Source organism: Radiomyces spectabilis (assembly GCF_025331425.1).
Source record: "Radiomyces spectabilis strain NRRL 2753 chromosome Unknown BYT42scaffold_1, whole genome shotgun sequence".
Lineage (NCBI taxonomy): Eukaryota > Fungi > Mucoromycota > Mucoromycetes > Mucorales > Radiomycetaceae > Radiomyces > Radiomyces spectabilis.
The window spans coordinates 595,368-622,769 of record NW_026251926.1 but is presented as its reverse complement, the minus strand read 5'-3'; the positions used below and the strand labels follow the sequence as shown (position 1 = coordinate 622,769).

The window sequence follows — 27,402 nt, the reverse complement described above, 5'->3', positions numbered from 1 at the left end:
TGACTCCTGGACGATCTAACCGAGGATCGACGTTGAGCTTTTTCATATCCGGATAGCAAACATCTCGCAAAAAAAAAGGGACTTTCTTCACCATCTTTGTGATTGTGACGTTGACTTTTGCGCCATCATAACATTCTAGGGGTATCTTATTTATGTCAGTGACATGACTCGTCGCTTGAAAAGAGGATGCTCATTATCACAGTATTGTAACATGTTATGGTAACATGGTTGTTGTAGCATGCTTCCATGCTTACTAGCATTTCAATATCAGCAAGCTTTGCTATTCGTCACTATATGATATGGTGTTGCAAAAAAGCAGTACTGCCAAGCATCATACAATGTGATTACATCATGATAGATTACCTATCACCTCACGAAACCATTATTTATCGGCAAGTTAGAAAGTCAGAAGCAATAATCCGAAACGAATGGCAGCACACATGTTAAGGGTGGCAATAGCATGAGGAGCTGCTTTTTATTCCGTATTATTCTGTCATTTCCTGTGAATGCAATACTGCTTACAAACCCATAGTGTACTAAAAAATAGTCATGCATAAGGAGACACCAGGAGTAGCTCGACTGTTGCCTATAAATTTGTGCGCTCGGATTTTTGACACCGAAATCCCCTTCTTTGCAGACCAACTCGTACAGTTTTTTTTTTTCTTTCTTCTTTTTCTTCTTCATGGGTGGTCAACTATTACATACCAGCCTACTAGGTTAGACAGTAGGACATAACTTGCTCTTTCTCTCTATTAATCCCGTAATGGTAGTGTTCTTGCTAGCGGTTCTAGTAGCGGCCCAGGAGCAAATTACATATGCAGTCATCAGCGTCGCTTCCAACCAAGATTTGGCCGTTCGTATTAACGGCACAGTATACCCTCTTACCCCTTCTGCTGAATCTTATATACTTCACAAAGGCGAAGCACCTGCTGCTTCTTCTTACCAGTACGTCAAATTGAAAAAAGGGACCACAGAGGTCGTAGAAGGGGAAAATTTTGAACGCCAGGTTGATCGACCGATACGGGGCACGACTCCTAACGAGTTTTTCGGTCGTAATTGGAATCACCGTCACGTTGAGACGTTCCCTTCGCTTGGTTGGCCTACCCGATATAATCGAGGCCCATCCGACTTGCATCCTGAAGGTGAAATTCCTACTATTCATGTCACGGGTCCACAATCCGCAATCGATAATCTGCACTCACGCTATATGCAAGATATTGATGTTCAAGTGAACTTCACTTATATAAGGTAAGCATATCTGTAAGCATGATTATTATTTTGCGTCAAAAGTAACCATTTTGGGTTGGGGGTCTTTTTTTTCTGCGGTCGGATTTCTAGTTCGAACAAAATACGCCAGTTCTCAGATGTCAAGATGAAATTGGGAGGCCGTTCATCTCGTCAGTATACCAAACTTGCATACAATCTGAATCTTCCCAAAGGCCAGGACTTTGAAGGCTTCCGCAAGCTCAAAATTCGTACAACTGGCAATGACCCCAGCTATATGCGGGAGAAGCTAGCATATGATATGGTATATGCTGCTGGCGTGCCTGCATCACAAGCATCCTACATAAGGTAAACATGATCTTTTCTTCTTTCATTATCTTGTGCCTTGGTTTTGGTTTTCCAATGGATTTTTTCCCCTGAAACATTTATCCATTTAGATTGTTTATCAATGATCGGGCCATTGGTCTATTTGTACTGGCTGAAAAATACGATTCCACTTTTCTTCGCACCGAGTTTAACGGAGGCAACAGACCGTACGATCATGGCGTGCTTTATAGAGGAGAGGGGACGCGCCATGGTCGATCTTCGGATCTCAGTTATTTTGGAGAGGATTTGAACCTGTACAACGACAGCGGCTATTCTCTCGAGGAAGACGCTGAATTGGGTCCCAAAGGTTTTGTCCAGTTGCGCGATTTCACCAAATTTATCGACGATCAGCTGCAGCTGCAGAAGCAACCTGACCAGGATCTCAACGCTACAGTGGACATTTGGGAAAAACGCTTGGATGTCGAGACCTTTATCATCAAGTGAGTGGCTGCCACAAACAAAGCTTTCGCTCACCCATATCTTATGACATGTGCTCTGTTTAGTATGGCCTTGGAATTTCTCAATGGTTTTTGGGACGGATACCTCCAGAACAAGAACAATTACTACCTCTATCAGGATCCTCAGCAAAGTCGATTTATTTGGATGGACTGGGATTTGGATTTTTCCATGGGCAGTGGTCCGGTCAATATGGGCATGATTCGTGAAGGCGACTATAAAAAATTTGCTGGCGTCGATTCCAAGCCTCTCATGGTTGCCGTGCTGAACATTCCACATTACCGTCAGCTATTTGAACAGCGTTTACGCACCATCTTGAACGAACTGTACGACAAGAGCGATCCTGTTATTGATTCTCTGGCCGAGTTCCTGAGGGAAGACATTGCATGGGACCAATCATTACCACGTGTCCGTCCTGGTCTCAGTTTTCTTCCTGGTGGTAAAGATATCCTTGCAAACCTCTTCCATGGAAATGCCAGCGATGGCGAAGCCGCTTCCCTGCCGCTGGCGTTTGATTTGCTGACGGCCATCGACTTTATTGCTCGTGTCAACAAGAAGATCCCTTTCGATAACGCGATCAATGGACCTACTGGTTTTAGATCGCTGTATGGTGTCAAAGAATGGATTCGTGTAAAATCCGCCGCTGTCAAGGCAAGCCTGCAATAAGGCTGCAGCAGTAAACGAGATGATGCTGTGCCCTACATACATCATCTTGTAGTATACTTTTACTATATAAATTATCATTTGATAGATCATAGGCTAAATTATAATTATTTTTGGTTTCGACAAAACATGTTTTTAATTTCCAATGATACACTCGCCTCAATTGCATATTAGGGAAAAAAAGAACCCATTGATTCATATATCATAGGTCAACTAATGCTAAAAGCAATGATTCTTGTCTTTATGCCGCAATGGTCGGTCACATGTCTCTTCCATTGCTGACAGCTCCGTGATCATTAAAGAAATCGATTTTTCAAACGTAGCTCTTGGTAAAATGATAAAACCTGAGAACGACGATTCTTTTGATGATAACTAGAGATAGAGATCATGACATTGTCTTTTAAATACAATGTGCTTCATGGTGTTGCTGTGGGAAGCAAAAGTTTTCTGGATCTAACAGCTTTCTCAAGGACCATCCAATTTTTAGGACTGGTCGTCCGCAGCATCTAACAGTATCAATCAAGTGCTCACTTGATTGGTGATTTGCCACTGCAATAAAATATTTTTTGCTTGAACGCTTTAATCGCTGAGCCAATCAGAACTATCTGAGCAAATGGTGGTTTTTTTACAATTTTTTCATGGTACAAAAAAAATGTATATGAGGCGGAGTTGGAGGAAAGAAAAGGAACGGGTATCGTATGGACATTTGAGTGAAAAAAAAAAAGTTTTCACTTGCTTTAGTTGCCAGAGAGGACGCATGATTTTTTCTCTCGATCAAAGATGGTTTGAACGAGATACTTGTTGCCATCAATGGCAATGTTGTAGCTTGCGTTTTTGCCGGCTTCTATCTGAGACAATTGACCAAACCATTGTTCCTGTGTAACATTAGCTCCGGCACAGAAATCACCTAATTCGATTCTCTTTTGATTTTCTTGAATGACCCAGCCATCGCCTTTGGGGTCGGTCAATATATCTTGAAGTTCATGCGAAAGGATCGTGATGAAGGCGTCAGCGGCAGGACTGTTGTTGGGTGAAGTCTCCTTGTTGAATGGTGGGATACATCTATGAAACATGTCATCAATGCATGTTCTACAGGCTCGGCTGTTTTTGTGATTATAAACATTACCTGTCCTGACAGAGTTTAGGATGACCGACGAAAATGTACTGGAATTGATCATTGTAACTGTTATAGCCACAATGGGCGTTGCAGAAATCTTTGTCCTGCACATTCTGACCGGCCAAAATGATATAAACACCGTCACCGTCGAGCTGGTTGGTGGCTGAAAGATAACCGGAATTCACAGCATCGGTCACAATTTGTTGGTGGGTATTGGCATCGTTAAGCTGTAAACCATGACTGCCGGAGTCAGTCAATGCAGCCGCTAGATTCAACGGTCCCGTCACTGTGTTTCCGTTGCTATCAGGATACTTTTTCACTAGATACGAGTTGCTTTTGTTAGAGAATCCATGGGGAAAAAAAAAAAAAAAAAAAAGCTCAATCATCAAGTATTGTAGCTTACATGTCGAGAACCAAGGGGCAGTTGAAACACGGTCCAAGAAATTCATAATGATGGACTGATCTGTCTTTGCCTCGGTAGAGTTCCATTCACCATAGAAAATGAGATAGACTGTGCAAATGGCGTTAATGCGATGGAAAGAACTAATTGTAGAAAGAAAAAAAGATCATACCGTTGACCTTGTCATGAAGTACTCGACCGCCCGCATTCTTGAATGTATCAGCATATTTTGTTGCAGTGGGTGTCAAATGACTGTTGGAATCAGCGTTTGTGGGTTGTTGAGCTGCTACCAAACCAAGAGCTGAGACAATGATCGTTCCTAAGGCTGAAAACAGCATCGTTCCGTTAACCAGTCAATAAATAGGGAAAAGTAAAAGCAGCAAAGGACGCTGTATGAAGAAAAAATAGGAGTTTGGGCGGGGAAAAACTGCGTGGAAGGGAGATGGGACTTTAAAAACCAATTAGCCTCATCACCAAGCGTAGGAGCTGGTGTAACCGAAAAATATAAATAGATTCTCTACCAATCAAGCCTTCCACTCTTCTGGTACAACGGCACAGAAATCCACTTACAACTTGGGTGTGTTTTGACAAAATATTGCCTAGCTCTCCATGCTCAGCAAGTCATTAGATATCTGTGATCTAAAATACGATATTATCTTGCAATTGAAAGGTATCTTTTTTCTCGTATATGATTGATATTTTTGTATACCGCTTCTATAAAAAGACAATGCGAAAATGAACATTATCCAATGGTTTGAATGTGAAATAACTCTTGGTATGGGGGTATTTATTGAAAATTCAGAATATCTAATGTGGTTCATCCATCTAGCCACCATTTGAGCCCAAAAAATTCACTGTAAACACCTAAGCCTTGGAGCCTTCTGTTAAACTGGTTTCTCCAACCGGTTAGCAAGTATGATTTGATCCTCTACTGTGTCAGTCTTTTTCGATCCACTTGCTTCACAGAATACAATGTAATTCTCGAAATAAAGGTCAATTCCGAAAAGGATCATTGGAGCTGAGGGAAAATGGGATTTCTGTACTCCACAATCTGTCCGCAGTAAAAGCGTATCAAAAATCAAACTGACAGATCTTTTTAAAAGTGGCCTTAGATGTAATATTTCTTGCGGATGAAAATAGGCTTTCGGCAAGAAGCTGAAGTCCTAGCTCTGTGAACTGTTTGATTTTCAATATCTGTTGTCAGCGAATCTACGGAATGGTTCTGACAAGGATCTGAAAGGTACAACTACGAATGACAGATAGTCAATATAACATGACCCTATTCGCTTGTCATTATTGAATGTATGATACCTCTTCTTCATTTTGTCAACAGGAGAGGAAATTATGCCTTAAAAGGCAAGACAATAAGTAGCGGATCAAGGTTAAAGCTTCCTGGGAATGAATGAGGAGAAAAAAGCCATCTAATTAAAACAATACTGTGAGTCATCATTTGACGCAACAATCGTTGCGCGCAGGAATTGTAAGAAAACCTTGTCCGGGAACAAGAATAGATAGCATCGTGGAATCGAGGTTAGTAGTTGCATGGTTGAATTTTCTTTTTTTTTTATAAAAGCTTAATGGTAATCAACCTAATTGAGAAAAAGATGATGAACAAAGAAAAACAATCCAGCTGTCGTAGTTCTTCGTTTGTCAGATCAAGAATCAAAATAGAAAATGAAATAACATACTACATACATAACTTTTATGGTTTATATGTTTTGAATACTCCGTTTTCAACCTCCTTGAACTCCAAGTCATATATGTTTGGATATCAAAAAAAAGGGGACTCCAAAATAGACAAACTGTCTTTTTTTTACCTGCGATACAGCGAACTAGTGTCGTTTTTCGGTACCCTCAATGAATCTTTAAAAGGCAAGTTGACTTGATGCAGTGACTGGCGGGAAGGAGTGCACGGTCGAGGAAGAAGATGGATTGAGGAGAAAGCAGCCCCTCAGCAACCCACGCTCCCCTCCCTCCATCTCCAAATTTATTCATTCTACTTTTTTTTTTTTTCATCCCATCTTCCCTTCGTTCTCCATTTCTTTTTTTTTCACGCTGTCTCCCTTCTTCTTGCTTAATCGGTCTCCCAGTTTCTCCTTATTACTTTTTTGTCGTCCTTCGTTAATCATCATTACTTTCAAAATTACCTAGTTGTCTTTCTTTAACTTGATTTTTCTTTCTCTTACTACTATTCTAGCTACATCTACTGTACTTTTGGGTAACTGAAATATAAAGAATGGTCTCCCCGTCACAGTCTCGATCACGTCGACCTTCTTCTGTCAGCTCAGGCACAGCAAGGTCCGATCGTCCAAGCAAATCTCGACCTTCCATTCCACGAGCAACAGCGGCTGCACCATCAACGACTTCTTCTCGATTAACTACAGCAACAGCTTACGCTCAGCAACAACAACAACGTCGTGCTCAATCCTTTTCCACCGTAGCCTCAACTACCGATCTCGATTTACGTCGTCCATCAGCTCCCGCACCTCGTATCAATAAATGCCCTAGCCCAACCCCCCGTCTATCCATTGCCGACAAGTTCATGTCGGCCAACTACAGTCAAACCCGGAGCGTTTCACCAGCACCTTCCATCACGGCTATTTCCATCACCTCCACTTCTTATTCCGATAATCCTGCAGGCAGGCTATCCGTAGCAGATAGGTTTATGCCGACTCCATCGAGCGATCATGGTTCTGTTGGAGGACGGGATCGATCCTCCTCCAGCTTTTCAGGACGCACGTTATCCGTCAATGCCGCCTCAGCAGCCGATCCCGAGCGCCTCACCATAGCAAGAGCGTTTATGCAATCGCCGTCTCCACAGAGTACACCGAATAGGGATCGATCTCGCTCGCTGGTCGACGCAGGTGAGAATATTCATCCGACTCAACGTAAGCAGCCCCCTCCCAAGATCTTGTTTCCCAAAAGAATGCTAATCGATGGTTTTTACAAACCTTTTTTTGATATAGCTGAGCCGGTTCATCCCCTTGATGCGCCTAGTATATTTGATACCAATCTTCTCCCGCTTGATCTTTCACTACCGACCCCTACTGGGTCAGTTCGTGGAGAGCACTACAACGCTCGACCATGGGGAAGTCAGGAGACACTGGTTCAAATTGAAAAGAAGAAATCCAGCACGGAGAGCGAGAAATATTACGAAGAAAAATATATGGGGGCTCGACCTTACTCATTCGGAGATTACTACGGTGCACCGCAGGATCCCGCTCTGAGTGATGCTTGCTCAGCAGTTCAAAAAATCGACTACGCTGACGACCGGGATAATGAATCAATTGGAGACCATGATCAAGATCATGAGCGAGATAATCATCGAAAGCATAGCCGATGGCAGAATATGGCGGCCGAAGAAGAAGGAGACGAGATCCCGCAGCGTGGTATGTGGGTCGGTTGTTGCTTTATCAGCTGTGGCCCACAGCAACCGCAACCTGCGCGAAAAATAAATAACAAAAAATCCGCCAAGAAGAGCCGTCGATGTGGACGTCGTAGTTGGGTGTTTGGAACGTTTATCAGCATGTTACTCTTACTGGCGGTCTCGTACGTCTTGTGGCCTCGAACTCCATTGATGCGGGTGGAAGGTGCCTCGCTCACGACCGCACCCAAAGTGTCCAAGACTCGCCAAGGAGTGATGGTTGGCAATGTGGCCTTTGAAAGCGAATGGCTCGTCAATGTCACGGTAGATAATCGTCAGAATCATGTTCCCACTCGCTTAGTCAAAGTGCAGTCCCTTGTTAAAGACGCATTAACTGGCGTCGTCATTGGGAAAGGCGTAGGCAACGACGATGCCAATGCTGAAGTCATTTTATTACCACCGCATGCTATTTCCACTATCCAACTACCGATAGTACTAGATTACCAGGCCCGGGACGAAACGGACACTACCTTTTCCAGTCTTGTGAAAGCGTGCACACCTCAACCAACGGATCCAGCCGATCACAATAATATCAATAATTCCACTACAGCCCATCCTCACTTACAACGCGAGTCGCTGCAGCTGCATTTTTGGATCACTCTGCACATTTTTGGTCTCGAATGGTTCGGTTACAAACCGACAGTGGTTGCTACGCCTGCAACCGGTGGGTTTGCATGTCCCTTATTTACGTGACCATGCTGCAGCAACCCGTTCTGTGGAGGGAAAACGTTTTTGAAACCCGAGTCATTCTGAAAAAAGGGGATCTTCAATGTAGCGAACCAACAACGACGAATCATGTTCAATATAAAATTCTTGTAAAACGAAGATATTTTTTTTTTATTTTTCACGAAATAATAGCATAGTGCAATGATATAAATTGAAAAAAAAGAAATAATAAACAATTGTGCTGAGATGTACAGTAATCCATCATCCCATATCTATCGTGCGCATCTTGTTCGAATTTTTCCAAATACCATTGATATTATTGTTGATAAAAATAGCTTGCCATGCAAATTGAATGGGCTTCTTATTTCATGGATGCTCTCAATCAAGGGGAAACCTGAATCACTTTTTGTTTTCTCTTACATTTTTTACCTGCATTGTCAACATTAAGCAGGGATTCACGGGTTCGCTTCAGGGAGCTGGGAAACTGCGCAGTTTAAGTTGCTATATCGTACGTCAAGCTGTTTTCTGTTTTGCGTCTACTCGCGTTACAGCTGTGCTACGATGAGCAGTGCTTTGTTTTTCATTTCCTTTGACCCGTTTGAGATAGCTCCTGCGTCCTGTGAGTGTACTTTGCTCAGTCATTCGTGGATACATCTTGCTGGGGAGAGAGGGGGAGTTCATTTTCGGTGTTTGACAATATCTCTACACTATACCCAGGCTCGATATCTATAACCCTCCAGTGATATTGATAACAACTACGAATGGATAATGCAGTGGAAAAAACATGGTATATCTTCTCGGTTTAATGACAAGAAAAATAAAGGGCAAGATATATATGATGGCGAAACATTTTTTGGTCATTGAAGGAAAATTGTCTAAAATTCCAGGTCACACTTGTCCTCTGTGATTTCTCAACCTTTCCTTTCCTTAAACACTCGTCGGCATCATTTTCAACCTCATTCGTCATCGCACCCATCGGTTATCATTGACGATGAAAAAGCAATACTACTATGCAGTCAACGTGGGACGCAGTCGAGGAGTTTTCCAAACTTGGAATGAGTGCAAAGATCAGGTCCAGGGATACCCGGGTGCCAAGTACAAAAAGTTTGAAACTTTTCAAGAAGCCAAACAATTCTCAGAAGGCACCAATGCACCAACTTTCCGATCGGGATACATACATGTAGTAGAAGAGAGTCCTGCACCTACACCAGATCATCCCACAATACCTGTCGTCAAACGACGAGCACAAGACGATCATTATGCCCGCCCTGCAAAGAAACAGACAGCCGTCGATTCAACGGATGCCGTCGTCGTATACACCGACGGTGCCACGGCGGGTAATGGTCGCGCAGGGGCTCGTGCAGGTTATGGTGTGTATTGGGGAGAACAGGATCCACGGAATGTGAGCGAGCGTTTACCTGGACCTCGACAGACAAATCAACGTGCCGAAATTACGGCGGTTATTTCAGCTCTTGAGCAAGCACAACACGAAAGAAAGCCGCTTCACATCAAAACCGATTCGATGTACGTGATCAATGCAGCCACCAGCTGGAGTAAGTCTTGGATCAAGAACAATTGGAAAACATCGACTGGCAAACCCGTGGAGAATCGAGACTTGTTGGAAAGATTACTGCATTTGGTGGATTCGAGAGCTGGGAAAACAGAGTTCATCCATGTACGAGGTCATTCCGGCCACCACGGCAATGAAAGGGCAGATCAACTTGCCGTCGCAGGCGCTTGCCTACCGCCAAAGCGATAATGTGGTTCCTAATCGTTGCATCATGCTGTTTATCACAAATTCATCATTAGTTTACGATTCAACATCAAATTATTTCTGGTTTACTTCCTGCGCAATTATCAATGCCCTTGTTCATAAAAATAGATCTTTACAGTCACCGTTTAGCACAGAACTGGATTCTTTTGCCAATTGACTATCACCCTTTCCAATTATTAAAATCCATCAAATAAAGTATATCGCCACACTTGCATCCATCAAAAAAAGATTCAACGCTTGCCAATTTTATTCCCCAACGACTTTCAACAACCGCCACCTGTATTTGGAAGGTGATTATACAAGCACCCAATCAGAAACGCGAAACGTGACCAATTCGCAGTCACGTTACTAAGGCGTTATATTTGTAATGCTGATTTCTCAGCAAAAAAGCTCGCTTAGCTCAGTCGAAAATGTATATGTTTATTGAGGGGTATGGCCTTAATGATTATGAAATCGATATCGGCTACCCTATGGGACAATTAAGAAATAAAACGAAAAAAACATCTATAGATCACAAAAAGATGGAAGAAAAAAAGTAGGGTGAGAGAGTAGAGGAACACAGGCTACTAAGCTACCTTTCACTACATGGTCCCCTCCGCAACGTGCTTAGATGGTGTCGCAGTGGGAGGAAGATGCCAGAGGCAGTTCCAGGCGCGATTCGCGAGAGGCAGTAGGAGGCGAGAGGTCTATCCAGACTTGGCCGGGGGTAGGATCACTTGTGTAATCTCCGTCAGGGTTACAGAGCTGGTCAAAGTGCCAGAGGATGGTGCAAAGGTCTGACCAATAAGTTGGTGCCGAGGCGGAACGTGAGAGAGGCAGTTGATTCAAAACGTAATCAATGCGAACGCCAGGAAAATTTGGAACACAGGATGGAAGGGAGAACCAAAGTTGGGAAGGGACAACAGGGCACTCCATGAGATGGGAACGGGTGGTAGTACTGAAGCCACAGCGACAAGGACGAGGTTTCCCCGGTAGCCAGCCCATACGCCATCGCACTAAGCGGCTACGATCAGCTCGCGAAGCAGGGACGTAGAGTATTGGATCCACTATCAGGGTAGGGCGGCAGGCTCGAATTAGAACTCTTTGGGTACTGGCCAGGAAAGCAGTGAAGTGACGTTGCCGATAATTGCGTAGCCATGTGGTAAGGCGTGAGGAAGACATCTGTTCAGCAGGATGATCGACCACAATTGGACGTTCTTGGAGGCGTGACAGCAGTGACAAACGCACAGACGAAGAAACAAGAGGCATGAGGCAATCATCGGGCAGGTAGCTCATCCGCAGGCAGAATTTCAGGACCAAGGTATCAGCGCGGAATGACATGCTCGGGAGGTTGCAGATGTGAACCAGCACTTGAGTAGAAGCACTCTTATGGCCGCCCACTATCATTCGAAGGCATCGGTCTTGGACACGTGCAAGCTCTTTATAATCTTTTTGGAGTAAGTGTGCGATAGCAAGCCCATATTCCAGTTTGGGCCGGATGAAAGTTGCGTAGATTCGTGCTGAAAACAAAAGTGGGAAGCCATTGCGATTGAGACCCATAGCGTTAAGCTGGGACATGGCCAAAAAAGTGCTGCGTGCTCGATGTCGGATCAAAGCAGAAGTGGCGAGACCTTTGGAGTTGAACGGAATCCCAAGATATATAAATTCATCCACTGCAGGGAGCATATCACCATACAGGGAGAGATGGACAAAGCTACGAGAAGTGGGTACAGGTGCATTCAGGATGGCACATTTTGGCGGACTCCATTTATAGCCCAGGACATGAGCATGAGTTTCAGCAAGAGTGAGCATGTGTTGTACCTCGCGAGCCGAGCCAACCAAGGCGATGTCGTCCGCATACAACAGGCAGTTGATGGGAGTCGGTGAGGCAATGGGGTCACTGTCAGATGGGATGGGTCCAAACGGCAAGCCGTTGGGCGCAGAAGCATCATAGAGAGGTGGTCGCGATGGTGAAATGGAGGGCACTGTGGTGGTCGAAAGAGAGGCGGCAGAGCGCAAAAGAGCAGGCAGAGTGTTAATATATAAAGAATAGAGAAATGGACTGAGGACGGAGCCTTGTAGCACACCAGTAGATGGGGTGAAAGGCGTGGAGGCATGGTTTTGCAAAAGAACTGTGACGGAGACATCATCAAACATGTGCGCTAGAAGCGAGACGAGTACAAGAGGCGTGGAAGAGGCAAGGAGGGTCTGCCAGACAATTCGACGGTCAACAGTATCGTAAGCGGCCTTGATGTCCAAGAAAGCAACAACAGGGTAGTGGTTGTGACGATCGCGGTAGGCGCGCATCAAGTCGTGCAAGCAGAGGGCTTGATCCAGGGCACTACGTTGATGTCGAAAACCGCCTTGTGCGACGTCCAGGGATGGGGCTGTGATTTCCAATGCTGGTAAGAGAATCATCTCGAAAAGTTTGCGTACAATCGAGGTCAGAGAAATTGGACGAAAGTGGGCAGGGTCGTTGGGGGCACCTTGTTTGTGGATAGGAACTACCTGAGCATGACGCCACACTGTGGGAGTATAGGACCATTGGGTACAGATGGTAAACAGGTGGGCAAGCAAGGGGGCAAGAGAGTCTGCGATCGGGAGTAACATTTCGGCACGTAAATCATCGGGACCTGGGGCTTTTCGTTGTGATAGGCGTTTCAAGGTGGCAATAATGTTCTCTTTGGTAAACGTGTGCGAGAGAGAGGTAGAGGCGATGTCGAAGGGAAGCGATTGGCTGGTGGCAGACAGTGGAGGAGGTCGGGCAATTGGCAGATGCTGGCCAGAGTAGACGTTCGCCATATGGTTGCGGAGGACTTGGGCACCAACCGCAGGGCCATCGGGATGTGTAAATCGCACCTGTTGGTTACGGCGGTTTCGGATACTTTTGACGGTCGCAGTTGCACGAGAGAAATCGCCGCGGGCCAATTTATCACAGAATGCACGCCAAGCCTGACGCTTAGCATAACGCACAGCACATCGGAAACGGGCAGCAGCATGTTGGAGGCGATCCCACCAGGGGACTTTGTCAAGCCCAATGGCTCGATGCCATCGACGGTAGCAACGTTCACGTTCGTCAGCAAGAGCCTGTAGCTCTGCATTCCAAAACGATTTCCAGGAAGGAGGCCGAGGGGCACGCCGGCACACCGATTTGTCCAATGCAGTATAGATAAGATCGTTAAGATCGTGGTTCAGCTGGTCAATCGGGGGTCGGGTAGGAGGCGGATCATGGGAAAGGTCCCGGAGTTGGGTAGAGAGAGGTGCCGACAGGCAGCGAAAAGTATCAATGTACAGCTTGTGTACGTCCGTTTCGTTCAAGCGCGAGAGGTTCCAGAGACGGCGACTTGATGAAGAAGGAGGGATCGTGTTGACCGAGGCATTGGGGTCACGGTACGGGAAGGATAAGGCCATCAGCTTGTGATCGGAGCCAAGATGCAAAGCAGAATAGATGTGGAGCGATGAAGACGAAAGGTGAGGCATATTTGTAATGAAATAATCAACGATGCTGCTATGGAGCTGGTCGTTCCGGTAGTTGAGGAAGGTAGGAATGCCGTATGCCAAAGAGATGTTGAGGATTTGAAGGTTGCGTTCTTCCACCCAGTCTTGGAGAAGGGGTCCGCGGGTATTTGAACGATGGTCACCAGTGAGGGGGCCCAGGCGAGCATTTAAATCGCCACAAATAATAGTGTCTTGGGTCAGTGGGATAGCGTTCAAGGTAGCAAGGACTTCATCAGAGGACAGAGAGGGCGGCAGATACAGGCAAATAATGCGTAACGAGGTACCGATCTGTAGCCCGAGGGCATGTGGAGACGGTATGGGAAATTGCAGAATGTGGAAAGGAAAGCTGGGGGAAACAAGAGCAGAAATACCATGGGAACCACGGAAATTACCCGCAACAGGGCTACCATATAAATGGTACTGGGACCAAGAAGTACGGAGTCGAGCTGGAGAGATTAACCAAGTTTCGGTGATAAAAAGTAGAGAAAAGGACTGGCAGTGTTGGAGGATGTCATCGACTAAGGAGGCTTGGAGACCATTGGCATTCCATAAGCCGATGCGAAAGGGGGTGGTGGAAACAGGTGGGGTTGGAGATGGGAGCGTTAGGAGATGAGTGGCAAGCGAGGTTGACGAAGAAGGAGTGAATGTGTTGTGTTGATTAATCATTTTTTTTTTTAAAGCTTGCCATTGCTGGCAGGTGCGCGTTCATGTTTGGCGTCGGCCATATCAGTATCAGGATCAGTGTCGTCTTTCTCGGTAGTATCAGTGTTGGTAGGGGGCACAGGAGCACCACGACAGCGACTCAGAAGACGAGAGACATCATCAGTATCGAAAATGTTGGCTTCCAGGAAAGAGCGGGCAATGGGGGAGGCAAGGTGATATGGAAGACGGAGCACTGCTTTTTCGCATCGTGCAGAATGGAGAGACTCAGCAAACGCTTGTTGATCTGCGAGGGACATCTGCTTGACTTCAGGATCAGCCATGTGGATGGGGTCACAGGGATCAAAGTCGTGGATCACCAGGATATTATGCTGACCGAGGGTCTCCTCTACGAGCGCACGGTATTGCACATGGATCAGGAGGCCGACAACAGAACGAGCGGGGAAAGTGATGTCAAGCACACGGTATGGATCAACGCCCAGACGGCGAAGACGGGTACGGGTTTCGTGGCGGGTAAGGCGGCGAGATCGAGGAATATACAAGTACTGGAAGCCACTTGGGCCGTCGGTAATCTGAAAGGTGCGAGCATCTGAAGCCCGAGTTTTGGGCTTAGGTTTAGGTCGGACAGGACGGTACTTTTTGGTGACTGTAGCCCACTGCGAGGCGTCAGAACCCATGGGTGCAGAAGGGGTTGAAGTTGGGCGGGTTGCAGTCTCAGTATTAGGGGCAGAAGTGGATACAGTAGGCTTGGAGTAGGAAGTGGAAACGCTAGCGGTAGCGGCAGCAAGTTGGGCTTTCAACTGGGCATTTTCATTACGGAGTTGCTGATTTTCTTCGAGTAGGTGGCGGATCTGGTCGAGTTCAGTACGGTGCGTAGTGACTTGCGCAGTCAGGTAATTAATTTGGGCCTGCATGGCCGCAAATTGGTCAGGGGAAGTTGTGGACATCGGATGGAGATGCGTCGTCGGCGAGCGAAATTCAAAATTTGAGTCCGGTCCGGACACAGAAGGCGATGCGAGTTTCGAAGCGGTTGCCGGAAAACGAGATTCGGCGATGGAACTGGCTGAAATTAACGTTGTGTTTCTTTGATACACTTTTCTTGAATTGGAGATATCTCAGAGAAGAACGATGGTAACGATTTCAAACTTCAGAAATAGGTCGGTAGGGGGTGGATGCACGATATGGCAAAGGATGTATGATGGATGGAAGGGATTTAAGTGTGGGTGGAACAGGTGTAATTCCGGCTAAAAGTTTCCCCGCTATAAAAACGAGAAAAAAGTGATGAAGAGCGGAAAAAGGGTGCTCGCTTAGCTCAGTCGAAAGTGTATAAGTTTATTGGAGGGATGGCCAATCGACCCTTTGCAGGGTCCTCTATAGGCCATACCATCATGGGAAACAAAGGAAAGGGGGAAACGAAAAAGAACACCTATAGAATCTCACAGAGGTGCAAAAAGGCAAAAGAAAGGGTGAGGAACACTAGCTAAGACGCCACCGTTCACTCCATGGTCTCCTCCGCAACGTGCTCTAATGGTTGTGGCAGTGGGAGGAAGATGCCAGAGGGAGATCCAGGCGCGCTTCACCAGGGGTAGAGACAGAAACAGCAGGCCAAACTTGGCCCGGGGTGGGATCAGTGCTATAATCGCCGTCGGGATTGCACAGTTGGTCGATGTGCCAAAGAATGGTACAGAGGTCAGACCAAAAGGTGGGCATGGCAGCGGAACGGGAGGTTGGCAACTGGTTGAGTGTATAATCCAATCGGACACCAGTAAAATCCGAAGGAGGAAAGGGGAGGCTATCCCAAAGGGTCGAAGGGATCTTGTGGCAAACCATCAAATGGGATCGTTTGGTCTCACCAAAGCCACAGGCGCACGGACGAGGTTTTCCTGGTAGCCACCCCATACGCCATCGCACAAGGCGACTACGATCGGGCCGGGAAGCCGGGACAAAAAGAACAGGATCAATTTCGAGTGACGATCGGCAAGCACGAATGAGAACACGATCGGTGGAAGCAAGGAAGGCGGTGAAATGGGTCTGGCGATATTGGCGTAGCCATCGCTTAAGACGTGAGGGAGAGGAATCATCCATGGGATAATCGCGAGCGATTTTTCGCTCACGGAGACGAGAGAGAAGAGACAAAGGAACGGAAGGTGAAAGGAGCGTAAGGAGGCAATCGTCCGGGAGCCAGCCGGTACGAAGGCAAAACTTCAGCACTAAGGTGTCTGCACGAAAAGACATGGTCGGAAGGTTGCACAGGTGCTTCAGAACTTGGGTGGAGGATGTGCGATGGCCGCCAACGATCATTCGGAGGCAACGATCTTGTACACGTTCGAGCTCGGCGTATTCTTTTTTTAGCAAGTGGGCAATGGCCAATCCATACTCCAACTTGGGGCGGACGAAGGCAGCGTATATCCGAACCGAGAAGAGCAACGGAAAACCATTGCGGTTCAGGCCCATAGCGTTAAGTTGAGACATGGCGAGGAAGGTGCTTTGCGCGCGATGGCGGATCATGGCAGAAACATCGATGCCTTTGGAGCGGAAGGGTACACCAAGATAAATGAATTCATCGACTGGCGGGAGGGGAACGTTGTAGAGACTCAACCTAACGTAGCTGCGCGAACTGGGAACTGGCGCATTTAAGATGGCACATTTGGAGGGACTCCATTTGTAACCAAGAGCAACCGAGTGGGCCTCAGCAAGCGACAACATGTGCTGGACATCACGGGCAGAACCAACGAGGGCCACATCATCTGCGTATAATAGACAGTTGATGGGGGTGGGCGAGGGATCAGAGGAAGGAATGGAAAGGGGACCGAAAGGAAGGCCAAAAGGTGGAGCGACATTGTAGGGAGGTGGACGAGTAGGGGAACAAGATAGGACGGACGTGGTGGGAAGGGAAGCAGCGGAACGAAGGAGAACAGGTAAGGTGTTGATGTATATTGAGTAAAGGAACGGACTGAGGACTGAGCCTTGTAGGACACCAGTGGCAGGGACGAAAGGAGTGGAGACATGATTGCTGAGCAGAACCGTAATGGAGACATCATCAAACATGTGGGCAAGAAGGGATACCAGGGCTGGGGGGGCAGAACAAGCAAGAAGAGATTGCCAGATAACACGTCGGTCGACGGTATCATAAGCGGACTTGATGTCCAGGAATGCAACTACCGGGTAATGATTATGGCGATCGCGGTAGGCGCGCATCAAGTCATGCAAGCAGAGGGCTTGATCCAACGCACTACGTTGATGCCGAAAGCCACCTTGAGAGACATCGAGGGGGGGAGCAGCGAGTTCCACAAAGGGCAAGAGACACATTTCAAAGAGTTTTCGGATGATGGAGGTGAGTGAGATGGGGCGGTAATTACTGGGCGAAGAAGCATCACCTTTCTTGTGGATTGGGACGACTTGAGCTTCACGCCAGAGGGAGGGGACATATGCCCATTGGACACAAAGGTCGAAAATTAATGAGAGGATGGGGGCCAGAAGAGACTTGATCGGTAAAAGCATCTCCGTACAGATGTGATCCGATCCGGGAGCTTTGCGTCGAGGGAGGCGATCAATGGTCTTGGCAATAATGTCAGAATCAAAGGAAGGTATGGTGGGGTCCGTAGACGGCTGAAATGGGAGTAGAGGAGCGGGAGAAGAAAGCGGTGGAGGACGGATCAATGGTAAACCACTACCAGAATACACTGTGTCCAGGTGGTCACGCATGGCAGTAGCACCAGCGGCAGGTCCATCAGGATGGCAGAAGGTCACTTGTTGGCGGCGACGGTTGCGGATGGATTTAATTTTTGACATTGCTTTGGGGAAATCCCCACGGGCCAAAGTATCACAAAACGTGCGCCATGCTTGTCGTTTCGCTCGTCTAACAGCACTTCGGAAAAGGTTGGCGGCATGTTGGTGTTTATCCCACCAAGGGGCTTTATCCAGGCCAACGGCCCGACACCACCTACGGTAAGTGCGATCCCGGTGATCAGCCAGTGTTTGCAGTTCGGCATTCCAAAATGTTTGCCATTTGTGAGGGCGGGGGTTTCGGACACCAACCGATTTATCCAAAGCGGAATAAATGGCGGTGTTGAGAGCGGCATTGAGTTGATCAATGGGTGGACATGTGGGAGGGGGATCAGAGGATAGCTGTTGAAGCGTCTCTGTGAGTGGTTGTGATAATGAATGAAAGGTGGCAACGTACAACTGGTTAACGTCGAATTCTTTGAGGCGAGATAAATTCCAGAGACGGCGGGGAGAGGGTGAAGGAGTGGAGGGAGTGGTGGAATTGGGAGGTGTGTAGTTGAATAAGAGCGACATCAACTTATGATCAGACCCAAGGGAGAGATCGGAAAAAATATGGAGGTGGGACTGGGGGAGAGCGGGAAGGTTGGTAATAAAATAATCCACAATGCTACTGTGAACTTGGTGGTTGCGGAAAGTGTGGTAAGTAGGGATGCCATACGCGAGGGAAGAGTTGAGAATTGTTAAGGAGCGTTCGTTGACCCAGTCCTGTAGCAACTGACCACGTGGAGTGCTGATGCGATCTCCAGTAACAGTGCCAAGGCGGGCGTTGAGATCCCCACAAATGATGGTATCGTCGGTGAGCGGAATAGAGGAGAGCACATTGGAGACAGCATCGAGGGAAAGAGAAGGCGGGAGGTAGAGACAGATCAGGCGTAGAGAGGGACCCAGGCGAATACCAAGGGCATATTTGGAGGGAAGTGGGAAAGGAGTGACAGGAAGTGGAAAATCCGGGTGGATGAGAGCAGAGACACCTTCGCTACCACGGAAATTACCGGCAACCGAAGAACCATAGAGGTGATGCTGGGGCCAATGGGTACGAAGTTTGTTGGGTGACAGTAGCCAGGTTTCGGTAACAAAGACGAGGGAAAAGGAGGAACAATGGCGGAGGAGATCATCAACCAGGGAAGCTTGTAAACCATTGGCGTTCCACAGGCCAATGTTGAGTGGGATGGATGATGGAGAAGTGTTGTGAATTAACGGAGTGGCTGTAGAAAATAGATGTGGAGAAACGGTCGTCATATTTAAAATGTTTCAGTAAGGGGAGCGTCGTCAGCATCGGTCATGGGTTGATCCGGGTCGTTGGAGCTACCGTCGGTGGATTCAGCATCCTTGATGGGCTGGGGAGGGGCACCACGACATTGATACAGCAGTTTTGGCAGATCGGCGTCGTCCAAAATGCCGTCAGCAAGGAAGGAGCGGGCAACAGGGGAGGCAATGTGGTATGGCAGATGGGAAATTGCGCGTTCGCATCGGCTGCGGTGGAGATCAAACACAAAGGCTTCTTGATCGGGAATGGGCATTTGTTTTATTTCAGGGTCACCAATGATGGTGATAGCCAGGGGGTCGAAATCGGTGAGCGGTTGAATTTTGGAGTTCACAATTTGGGCCATAGCAAATTCATAGTATTGAACATGGACAAGAAGTCCAATAACGGAACGAGCTGGGAAAATGATGTCGAGGACGCGGTATGGGTCAATGCCCAAACGTCGAAGCCGCGAACGGACTTCTTGCCGGGTCAATCGGCGGGAGCGAGGAACATACAGGTATTTATAACCTGTGGGGCCATCGTTTGGTTGGAAGGCACGGGCAGCAGCAGCCTGACGGCGGGCGAGAGCAACAGGTTGGACCGGGCGATATTTTTTGGTCACAGTAGCCCATGAGGACTGATCGGAGCCAAGGGGAACGGAAGAGGAGGGCTTGGCGGTTTTTGTGCCTGAGGGTTTGGCAGGCGAAGAGGTGGTGGAGGTCACAGCAGCAGAAGTGGGGTGTGGGGACAGTGCGGCGGCTAAACGAGCTTGAAGGGCCTCATTGTCGGCACGGAGGTTGGTGTTCTCTGCTCGGAGTGCATCCACTTCGGCGAGCAGGGAGTCGAGTTTAGCGAATTTCGCTTCGTAAGTGGAGACTTGGGAGGTCAGGTGAGCCATTTGGGCACATAAAGCCTCAAATTGGTTGGCGTTGGGTGATGGCATGGAGGGGAAATTGGCCGCCATCGGGGTGTCAATAAAATTTGTCGGGTGCGGGCCGGACAGAAAAATTGGGTCTGGGTTCGAAAAGACGGGGGGCAAAGCGGGAGCAGTAGTAGGCGAAAAAAGACGAGAGGTTTCGTTCGTACGATTCACTTTTGTAAAATTAGCGATATTGAGAGGATGGATCGGTGGAAAAATCTGAGATTCGGGCAGGTATGTCTAGCCAAACAGATGTACGATATTGCAAAGGATGGCTGATGGGTGGATAGGTTTGAGGTGTGGATGGGGCGTTCGCAATTTCGGGTAAACGTTTTCCCGCCTATAAAAACGAGAAAAGTGATAAAAACCAGAAAGAGAGGTGCTCGCTTAGCTCAGTCGAAAGTGTATAAGTTTATTGGAGGGATGGCCAATCGACCCTTTGCAGGGTCCTCTATAGGCCATACCATCATGAGAAACAAAGGAAAGGGGGAAACGAAAAAGAACACCTATAGAATCTCACAGAGGTGCAAAAAGGCAAAAGAAAGGGTGAGGAACACTAGCTAAGACGCCACCGTTCACTCCATGGTCTCCTCCGCAACGTGCTCTAATGGTTGTGGCAGTGGGAGGAAGATGCCAGAGGGAGATCCAGGCGCGCTTCACCAGGGGTAGAGACAGAAACAGCAGGCCAAACTTGGCCCGGGGTGGGATCAGTGCTATAATCGCCGTCGGGATTGCACAGTTGGTCGATGTGCCAAAGAATGGTACAGAGGTCGGACCAAAAGGTGGGCATGGCAGCGGAACGGGAGGTTGGCAACTGGTTGAGTGTATAATCCAATCGGACACCAGTAAAATCCGAAGGAGGAAAGGGGAGGCTATCCCAAAGGGTCGAAGGGATCTTGTGGCAAACCATCAAATGGGATCGTTTGGTCTCACCAAAGCCACAGGCGCACGGACGAGGTTTTCCTGGTAGCCACCCCATACGCCATCGCACAAGGCGACTACGATCGGGCCGGGAAGCCGGGACAAAAAGAACAGGATCAATTTCGAGTGACGATCGGCAAGCACGAATGAGAACACGATCGGTGGAAGCAAGGAAGGCGGTGAAATGGGTCTGGCGATATTGGCGTAGCCATCGCTTAAGACGTGAGGGAGAGGAATCATCCATGGGATAATCGCGAGCGATTTTTCGCTCACGGAGACGAGAGAGAAGAGACAAAGGAACGGAAGGTGAAAGGAGCGTAAGGAGGCAATCGTCCGGGAGCCAGCCGGTACGAAGGCAAAACTTCAGCACTAAGGTGTCTGCACGAAAAGACATGGTCGGAAGGTTGCACAGGTGCTTCAGAACTTGGGTGGAGGATGTGCGATGGCCGCCAACGATCATTCGGAGGCAACGATCTTGTACACGTTCGAGCTCGGCGTATTCTTTTTTTAGCAAGTGGGCAATGGCCAATCCATACTCCAACTTGGGGCGGACGAAGGCAGCGTATATCCGAACCGAGAATAGCAACGGAAAACCATTGCGGTTCAGGCCCATAGCGTTAAGTTGAGACATGGCGAGGAAGGTGCTTTGCGCGCGATGGCGGATCATGGCAGAAACATCGATGCCTTTGGAGCGGAAGGGTATACCAAGATAAATGAATTCATCGACTGGTGGGAGGGGAACGTTGTAGAGACTCAACCTAACGTAGCTGCGCGAACTGGGAACTGGCGCATTTAAGATGGCACATTTGGAGGGACTCCATTTGTAACCAAGAGCAACCGAGTGGGCCTCAGCAAGCGACAACATGTGCTGGACATCACGGGCAGAACCAACGAGGGCCACATCATCTGCGTATAATAGACAGTTGATGGGGGTGGGCGAGGGATCAGAGGAAGGAATGGAAAGGGGACCGAAAGGAAGGCCAAAAGGTGGAGCGACATTGTAGGGAGGTGGACGAGTAGGGGAACAAGATAGGACGGACGTGGTGGGAAGGGAAGCAGCGGAGCGAAGGAGAACAGGTAAGGTGTTGATGTATATTGAGTAAAGGAACGGACTGAGGACTGAGCCTTGTAGGACACCAGTGGCAGGGACGAAAGGAGTGGAGACATGATTGCTGAGCAGGACCGTAATGGAGACATCATCAAACATGTGGGCAAGAAGGGATACCAGGGCTGGGGGGGCAGAACAAGCAAGAAGAGATTGCCAGATAACACGTCGGTCGACGGTATCATAAGCGGACTTGATGTCCAGGAATGCAACTACCGGGTAATGATTATGGCGATCGCGGTAGGCGCGCATCAAGTCATGCAAGCAGAGGGCTTGATCCAACGCACTACGTTGATGCCGAAAGCCACCTTGAGAGACATCGAGGGGGGGAGCAGCGAGTTCCACAAAGGGCAAGAGACACATTTCAAAGAGTTTTCGGATGATGGAGGTGAGTGAGATGGGGCGGTAATTACTGGGCGAAGAAGCATCACCTTTCTTGTGGATTGGGACGACTTGAGCTTCACGCCAGAGGGAGGGGACATATGCCCATTGGACACAAAGGTCGAAAATTAATGAGAGGATGGGGGCCAGAAGAGACTTGATCGGTAAAAGCATCTCCGTACAGATGTGATCCGATCCGGGAGCTTTGCGTCGAGGGAGGCGATCAATGGTCTTGGCAATGATGTCAGAATCAAAGGAAGGTATGGTGGGGTCCGTAGACGGCTGAAATGGGAGTAGAGGAGCGGGAGAAGAAAGCGGTGGAGGACGGATCAATGGTAAACCATTACCAGAATACACTGTGTCCAGGTGGTCACGCATGGCAGTAGCACCAGCGGCAGGTCCATCAGGATGGCAGAAGGTCACTTGTTGGCGGCGACGGTTGCGGATGGATTTAATTTTTGACATCGCTTTGGGGAAATCCCCACGGGCCAAAGTATCACAAAACGTACGCCATGCTTGTCGTTTCGCTCGTCTAACAGCACTTCGGAAAAGGTTGGCGGCATGTTGGTGTTTATCCCACCAAGGGGCTTTATCCAGGCCAACGGCCCGACACCACCTACGGTAAGTGCGATCCCGGTGATCAGCCAGTGTTTGCAGTTCGGCATTCCAAAATGTTTGCCATTTGTGAGGGCGGGGGTTTCGGACACCAACCGATTTATCCAAAGCGGAATAAATGGCGGTGTTGAGAGCGGCATTGAGTTGATCAATGGGTGGACATGTGGGAGGGGGATCAGAGGATAGCTGTTGAAGCGTCTCTGTGAGTGGTTGTGATAATGAATGAAAGGTGGCAACGTACAACTGGTTAACGTCGAATTCTTTGAGGCGAGATAAATTCCAGAGACGGCGGGGAGAGGGTGAAGGAGTGGAGGGAGTGGTGGAATTGGGAGGTGTGTAGTTGAATAAGAGCGACATCAACTTATGATCAGACCCAAGGGAGAGATCAGAAAAAATATGGAGGTGGGACTGGGGGAGAGCGGGAAGGTTGGTAATAAAATAATCCACAATGCTACTGTGAACTTGGTGGTTGCGGAAAGTGTGGTAAGTAGGGATGCCATACGCGAGGGAAGAGTTGAGAATTGTTAAGGAGCGTTCGTTGACCCAGTCCTGTAGCAACTGACCACGTGGAGTGCTGATGCGATCTCCAGTAACAGTGCCAAGGCGGGCGTTGAGATCCCCACAAATGATGGTATCGTCGGTGAGCGGAATAGAGGAGAGCACATTGGAGACAGCATCGAGGGAAAGAGAAGGCGGGAGGTAGAGACAGATCAGGCGTAGAGAGGGACCCAGGCGAATACCAAGGGCATATTTAGAGGGAAGTGGGAAAGGAGTGACAGGAAGTGGAAAATCCGGGTGGATGAGAGCAGAGACACCTTCGCTACCACGGAAATTACCGGCAACCGAAGAACCGTAGAGGTGATGCTGGGGCCAATGGGTACGAAGTTTGTTGGGTGACAGTAGCCAGGTTTCGGTAACAAAGACGAGGGAAAAGGAGGAACAATGGCGGAGGAGATCATCAACCAGGGAAGCTTGTAAACCATTGGCGTTCCACAGGCCAATGTTGAGTGGGATGGATGATGGAGAAGTGTTGTGAATTAACGGAGTGACTGTAGAAAATAGATGTGGAGAAACGGTCGTCATATTTAAAATGTTTCAGTAAGGGGAGCGTCGTCAGCATCGGTCATGGGTTGATCCGGGTCGTTGGAGCTACCGTCGGTGGATTCAGCATCCTTGATGGGCTGGGGAGGGGCACCACGACATTTGTACAGCAGTTTTGGCAGATCGGCGTCGTCCAAAATGCCGTCAGCAAGGAAGGAGCGGGCAACAGGGGAGGCAATGTGGTATGGCAGATGGGAAATTGCGCGTTCACATCGGCTGCGGTGGAGATCAAACACAAAGGCTTCTTGATCGGGAATGGGCATTTGTTTTATTTCAGGGTCACCAATGATGGTGATAGCCAGGGGGTCGAAATCGGTGAGCGGTTGAATTTTGGAGTTCACAATTTGGGCCATAGCAAATTCATAGTATTGAACATGGACAAGAAGTCCAATAACGGAACGAGCTGGGAATATGATGTCGAGGACGCGGTATGGGTCAATGCCCAAACGTCGAAGCCGCGAACGGACTTCTTGCCGGGTCAATCGGCGGGAGCGAGGAACATACAGGTATTTATAACCTGTGGGGCCATCGTTTGGTTGGAAGGCACGGGCAGCAGCAGCCTGACGGCGGGCGAGAGCAACAGGTTGGACCGGGCGATATTTTTTGGTCACAGTAGCCCATGAGGACTGATCGGAGCCAAGGGGAACGGAAGAGGAGGGCTTGGCGGTTTTTGTGCCTGAGGGTTTGGCAGGCGAAGAGGTGGTGGAGGTCACAGCAGCAGAAGTGGGGCGTGGGGACAGTGCGGCGGCTAAACGAGCTTGGAGGGCCTCATTGTCGGCACGGAGGTTGGTGTTCTCTGCTCGGAGTGCATCCACTTCGGCGAGCAGGGAGTCGAGTTTAGCGAATTTCGCTTCGTAAGTGGAGACTTGGGAGGTCAGGTGAGCCATTTGGGCACATAAAGCCTCAAATTGGTTGGCGTTGGGTGATGGCATGGAGGGGAAATTGGCCGCCATCGGGGTGTCAATAAAATTTGTCGGGTGCGGGCCGGACACAAAAATTGGGTCTGGGTTCGAAAAGACAGGGGGCAAAGCGGGAGCAGTAGTAGGCGAAAACAGACGAGAGGTTTCGTTCGTACGATTCACTTTTGTAAAATTAGCGATATTGAGAGGATGGGTCGGTGGAAAAATCTGAGATTCGGGCAGGTATGTCTAGCCAAACAGATGTACGATGTTGCAAAGGATGGCTGGTGGATGGATAGGTTTGAGGTGTGGATGGGGCGTTCGCAATTTCGGGTAAACGTTTTCCCGCCTATAAAAACGAGAAAAATGATAAAAACCAGAAAGAGAGGTGCTCGCTTAGCTCAGTTGGTTAGAGCGTGGTGCTAATAACGCCAAGGTCACAGGTTCGACCCCTGTAGTGAGCATATTTTTTAGCACTTGTTTCTGCTATTACTTTTTTTTGGCGAAATCGATGATGAATTGTGTCGTACTTCACTCGGATCTGATATACCGGCAAGATCACCAGAGTGGGAAACAAGAGGATTAGGGATAGGAAAGATAACGCTTTATTTTTGTCAATTATAAGGAGATATTTATATGTGCTTATTCGGTCTATGTTCTTAAAGAGGATAATGGCTGAGCGGCTAAAACTTTGATAAAAGGATGGTTGTACTTAGCAAGATGCTAAGCTGATTACCATTTTCGGACGTTATCCGCTTCAGCCACGACAATTGGAATCGAGTTGTAATTATTTTTGCTCCTGAAGAGGGCAGCACAAGTTTGTTTTATTGGGGAACGTGAGCACGCGGCATCCGTGATTCTTTTTGGCATGAAATTGGCGATATAAGAGAACATTTCCGGAAAGGGAAAAATTAAAGTAAAGCAAAAGCTTTTCTTTTTCCAAGAGTGTGAGCAAATGTCATTGCGGATATTGTCCACCCTGGAGCTTGAGAAAAATAAAAGGAAGGTTCTAAAAAATGCAAAACCTTGGAGGAAAGGGAAAATAAAAAGATCGGCTGCACGTTAATTCTCTTTGGACTCAAGACTCGACGTTGTGGATAACAGAGCCACTACATTTTAACCACCCACTCTAACATTCCATTAGTGTCCTGATATACTTCTGTCGTCCTTTTCTTCAATTTTTTTTTCCCTCCAGTTGTTCACCGGTCTCTGCTTCATAGCCTTCGTTGTCTTGCTGTTTCCTTTGTTGGAGTTTTTCTTTACTGGAGAAAGGTGGCAGCGAAAAAAAAAAGAGAAGATAATCGATCAAGTGTAACAACCAGTTGCAAGCATGTAAGATGTTGTCAACAAGTATTTCGAATATATTGCTACCAGCGACATGCATTGCGTCAGGACGAAAGATCCAAATATGTAGGCATAAGTAAGTTCCGTAGAGAAATATCTCAGCAACTGATGATAGTGGCGTATAAGGATTGAAACAAATTCTGGAGCTCCCAGCCCAACGGCCTTGGAATGACGGTTTCACCTCTTGTACATACTGCATGTCGACCGCAATAATAATTGTTTTCTTAAAGAAGCTCAAATCAAGAAGATCGCCTTTCCAATCAATGTTGTTACGGAAAATGAGTTTTAATCTGCCTCAGCTGTCAACAAGCTTTCGTTGCAGCCAGATTTGATCAATGAATAGGTGCCCATGTTTCAGCTACCTGGATACAGTGGTCTGATGCTTTAATTGAAGGCTGCCAATAGAAGAGACAGCAAGTAAATCCATTCGTGTACTTGTAACAAGATGAAAGCAGAAATACGTAATTAAGGGATGAAAGGAAAAGGTCTTTAATTCTCTTCATCGATGGACTATCATTTATGAGCTTACTCCAAGTATTCCTTACAAGCGGCGATGCCTCTCATTTTATCCAGTGCTAAAAGCCAATAATGATAGGGCAAGGGCGATGCAGCTGTATTTTCGTGCAGATATAAGATTAGGCTCGCGTCTTACATCAATTGCCATATACAATGTAACAAACTTTTAATGACAGTGTCAGAGGAATACGGTATCGTCCGATAAGTACCAGATAAAAGGTGTGTCCACCTTATTTGGTGGGCGGGGAACTGAGACACCATTGAAATGGATGTCACACATGACGTGATGGGCTTTAAGGTTTTCCAGTATCATTTTTCCTTGTTCAGGGCTCTCCAAAGCGT

The 27,402-nt window shown here is 47.8% G+C and overlaps 7 protein-coding genes and 1 non-coding gene across 8 annotated transcripts; 4 read left to right on the top strand and 4 right to left on the bottom strand.

Annotated features, from left to right (window-relative positions):
• Window positions 1-763: 763 nt before the first annotated feature.
• On the top strand, window positions 764-2,712 carry BYT42DRAFT_487428 (coth protein-domain-containing protein; the record flags this gene model as incomplete). Its single annotated transcript, XM_051563799.1, has 4 exons — window positions 764-1,248; window positions 1,339-1,572; window positions 1,662-2,030; window positions 2,094-2,712. The coding sequence occupies 4 exons, from the start codon at window positions 764-766 to the stop codon at window positions 2,710-2,712; spliced, it is 1,707 nt and encodes a 568-aa protein (XP_051428025.1).
• A 557-nt stretch (window positions 2,713-3,269) lies between these two features.
• On the bottom strand, window positions 3,270-4,657 carry BYT42DRAFT_551195 (phosphate-induced protein 1). Its single transcript, XM_051566226.1, has 4 exons — window positions 4,399-4,657; window positions 4,230-4,337; window positions 3,836-4,145; window positions 3,270-3,771 (listed from the first exon to the last, which is right to left on the bottom strand). Exons 1-4 carry the CDS (start codon window positions 4,562-4,564, stop codon window positions 3,447-3,449), a joined length of 909 nt encoding a protein of 302 aa, XP_051428024.1. The 5' UTR covers window positions 4,565-4,657; the 3' UTR covers window positions 3,270-3,446.
• Window positions 4,658-6,462: 1,805 nt separating this feature from the next.
• Window positions 6,463-8,343, top strand: BYT42DRAFT_609281 (uncharacterized protein; the record flags this gene model as incomplete). Its single annotated transcript, XM_051571247.1, has 2 exons — window positions 6,463-7,114; window positions 7,193-8,343. 2 exons carry the CDS (start codon window positions 6,463-6,465, stop codon window positions 8,341-8,343), a joined length of 1,803 nt encoding a protein of 600 aa, XP_051428023.1.
• An 848-nt stretch (window positions 8,344-9,191) lies between these two features.
• BYT42DRAFT_551190 (ribonuclease H-like domain-containing protein) lies at window positions 9,192-10,307 on the top strand. Its single transcript, XM_051566225.1, has one exon. It carries the CDS (start codon window positions 9,308-9,310, stop codon window positions 10,073-10,075), a length of 768 nt encoding a protein of 255 aa, XP_051428022.1. The 5' UTR covers window positions 9,192-9,307; the 3' UTR covers window positions 10,076-10,307.
• A 3,934-nt stretch (window positions 10,308-14,241) lies between these two features.
• Window positions 14,242-15,463, bottom strand: BYT42DRAFT_619437 (uncharacterized protein; the record flags this gene model as incomplete). The annotated part of the gene is made up of 1 exon (XM_051572354.1): window positions 14,242-15,463. Exon 1 carries the CDS (start codon window positions 15,172-15,174, stop codon window positions 14,242-14,244), a length of 933 nt encoding a protein of 310 aa, XP_051428021.1. The 5' UTR covers window positions 15,175-15,463.
• A 3,791-nt stretch (window positions 15,464-19,254) lies between these two features.
• On the bottom strand, window positions 19,255-20,157 carry BYT42DRAFT_487447 (uncharacterized protein; the record flags this gene model as incomplete). The annotated part of the gene is made up of 1 exon (XM_051563802.1): window positions 19,255-20,157. The coding sequence occupies one exon, from the start codon at window positions 20,155-20,157 to the stop codon at window positions 19,255-19,257; it is 903 nt and encodes a 300-aa protein (XP_051428020.1).
• A 4,158-nt stretch (window positions 20,158-24,315) lies between these two features.
• Window positions 24,316-24,960, bottom strand: BYT42DRAFT_477340 (uncharacterized protein; the record flags this gene model as incomplete). The annotated part of the gene is made up of 1 exon (XM_051563640.1): window positions 24,316-24,960. A coding segment is annotated over one exon (645 nt), but the record flags the coding sequence as incomplete, so codon positions are not given.
• A 630-nt stretch (window positions 24,961-25,590) lies between these two features.
• On the top strand, window positions 25,591-25,664 carry BYT42DRAFT_t17. Its single transcript has one exon. It is a non-coding gene; the product is annotated as a tRNA-Ile (tRNA).
• Window positions 25,665-27,402: the final 1,738 nt, after the last annotated feature.